Below are 2,420 nucleotides of genomic sequence, written 5' to 3' on the forward strand. Positions count from 1 at the left end.
TCAAAATGTAGCTTTTAAAGCAGGAATCTGAAAATGTGATGTCATTTTGACCAAATTTGACTTAATCCTCATTTTGATAAGATGGGTCACATTTTATTGAAATGAAGCGAGTAAATGTTACCTCTCCTCCTCGTCGTCTTCATCCCCCATCGCGTCGTCGATGGCGTCGTTCATCATCTCCTCCTTCATGTCCATGAGCTCGCTCTGTTTCTCAAACTCCATCATGATCTTCTGAATCTGTGGCAGTTTCAGCTGCGGGGACGGAAAGCCGTCTGGTCAAACACAGGAAGTGGCATCGTTTTTCTGAGCGTTTGGGYGAACGTCACACAGACCTGTCTGTTCATGGTCGCCATGGCTTTTGTGACGCCCTTCATCGCCTGCGCCATGCTGTTGTTGGACTTCAGCGTCTGGATCTTCAGGCTGACAGCCTGGATGTTGGCTTTCATCATGATGAACTTCTTCACATAGCGCCGTGTACGGACCAGGTCTTTGGCCATGATCTTCACCGCGTCCTGCAGAAGGATCAGAACAAAAAAAACAACGCGCTGTCAACCGCCTTCTTCACCCACAGGGTCAGGAGCTCCGCCTCCTCTACCTCACCATCTGTCCCTGTTTGGCCATTTTCTTGATGTCGGCGATGATCTTCTTCTCCTGCTGCTCTAGCTTCATCCGCTCGCGRTCCAGTTCTCTCATGGCTCGGTTGAGCGCTCTCTGGTTCTGCCTCAGCATCTCCTCCGGAGTCTTCCTCTTCCCAAACAGGAACTCCATCTGGTTCAAGAGAACACAAGCTTAGAGAAATTACACAAACCATCAAACTGGGGTGAAAAATAAAACAACAGAACCTGAATGACATCTAAAGAGGTCCATAGAGAGAAAAGAATTATAAAAAATTATATAATAAAATATCATTTTTAGCTAGCTTATTGCCTATTGTGCTATTTTTAATATCTTCTTGTTGCTTTTAGCTTTTAGCCAGCCTTTTACTACTTTTAACTACTTTTACTTTKAAATGCCTTTGTGCGACTTCAGCTTAACGCTACCCTTTTGCTATTTTACCTTTTAGCTAGCATTTTGCTTTTTCAACACATAGCTAGTGATTTCCACCTTCAACCTTTTAGATGGTGTCAGCTTTATTTAGATTTAACAAAACAGTTTCAGCTTTTTCAKTTAATTTCAGTGTTCACAGTGTTTTTACAGGAAGTCTATACTTGCTAGTTTTTGTTTACTTTAAAATCAAACAATTACACATCACTATACAAAAACATCTATTAATATAAATTTTATTTATTCTCTTAAAATGACAAATGTATCGTCTCCACATTAAGAATAGGCAATAAAAAAGATGCTTCATTTTATAAACGGAAAGTGCTGACTCATTAAACACCTGACTGATGACGTCATTACTTTTGAAGGGTGGCTTTTCTGTGATTTCACTTCAAACTCTGGAGGGGAAAAGCAACCCTGACAAAAAAGTCACTGTTTTATCTGTATCTGCACAAAACCTGTAGAGGAAAAATGTTTTGATGTTTTGTAAATTCATCATCTGGCCATTTGTTTTTTTAACAAGATAATGGTCCAGATAATTATCACCTTTTTTCACAGCATCACGTTAAAATGATACTAATGAGAAATTAACCGTAAGTCACATGAAACTAATTTCTCACCAGCCTCACTATTAGTAATCACAGTTATTATTTTTTATCTACTGAATCATTACAAAGCTACAAGATTTAATAAAATCATTAGTCCTACGGCCACAATGAATACAAAAACCAGATTAAAACATACTTTATTAGAAATATGTGYAACTTGATTCCCCAAACTGACTATTACTAAAATATCCTAAGTATTTTATTTTCCAATAACTTCATCAGCGAAATCTATAAATAGTACTGAAATAGATGGGGGGATTTTCACCTTTTAAAGTTAGTAAGGTCACATTAAACAGTATCTGTCTTGTTTGTTTAGTCCTGGTCGTTCTTTTTACTCAGCTGTAGTTACCCCAAAGAGGCCTGAGCGTCTGATTTCAACCCTGTTCAGTTGGGATTCTCCTCCTCTCAACCCGTGACAGTCGTCCCACACGGTCGGTTCACTCACCGTGAGCTACACTCGTCGGCGGGAATAAAAAGTAAAAAATCCAGAAACTACGCGGAGCTGCGGGGAGTTTTCTTCGTTGACGACTCGATTCCGAAAAATAAAAAACGGTTATTTTGTTTTCGTTCCAGCACTTCCGCGTTTGCGACAGTTGCTTTTCCGGTAAATGACGTAGCCGCGTACGCCCTGGATAACAGATTGCCGTTGCGTCAGTTGCGTCAAGTTAAAGTAGACAGTAGACTTTCAAAACAAAGGTTGTGTTTTTTTCCCAGCCGCTGCAGATAGTAAATAAATGATTTTACATACGTTTATATACTGTATATATA

General features: G+C 39.6%; 1 protein-coding gene across 2 annotated transcripts in view; it reads right to left on the bottom strand.

The window, feature by feature from the left end:
- Positions 1–2,259, bottom strand: part of chmp2a (charged multivesicular body protein 2A) — a 3,727-nt gene extending 1,468 nt beyond the window's left edge. Inside the window, exons 1-4 of one of the 2 annotated variants that reach the window (XM_014014766.1) lie at positions 2,098–2,259; positions 601–768; positions 333–512; positions 122–252 (exon numbers count right to left, since the gene is read on the bottom strand). In XM_014014766.1, the coding sequence (XP_013870220.1) occupies positions 122–252; positions 333–512; positions 601–768 (479 nt within the window). In that variant the 5' untranslated portion in view covers positions 2,098–2,259. Of the gene's footprint in view, positions 1–121; positions 253–332; positions 513–600; positions 769–2,001; positions 2,025–2,097 lie in introns of those variants that run through there. The other variant, XM_014014767.1, reaches the window with a different exon arrangement.
- Between the last annotated feature and the right edge of the window lie 161 nt (positions 2,260–2,420).

The sequence above is a fragment of the Austrofundulus limnaeus genome, unplaced genomic scaffold (genome assembly GCF_001266775.1).
Source record: "Austrofundulus limnaeus strain Quisiro unplaced genomic scaffold, Austrofundulus_limnaeus-1.0 Scaffold119, whole genome shotgun sequence".
Classification (NCBI taxonomy): domain Eukaryota; kingdom Metazoa; phylum Chordata; class Actinopteri; order Cyprinodontiformes; family Rivulidae; genus Austrofundulus; species Austrofundulus limnaeus.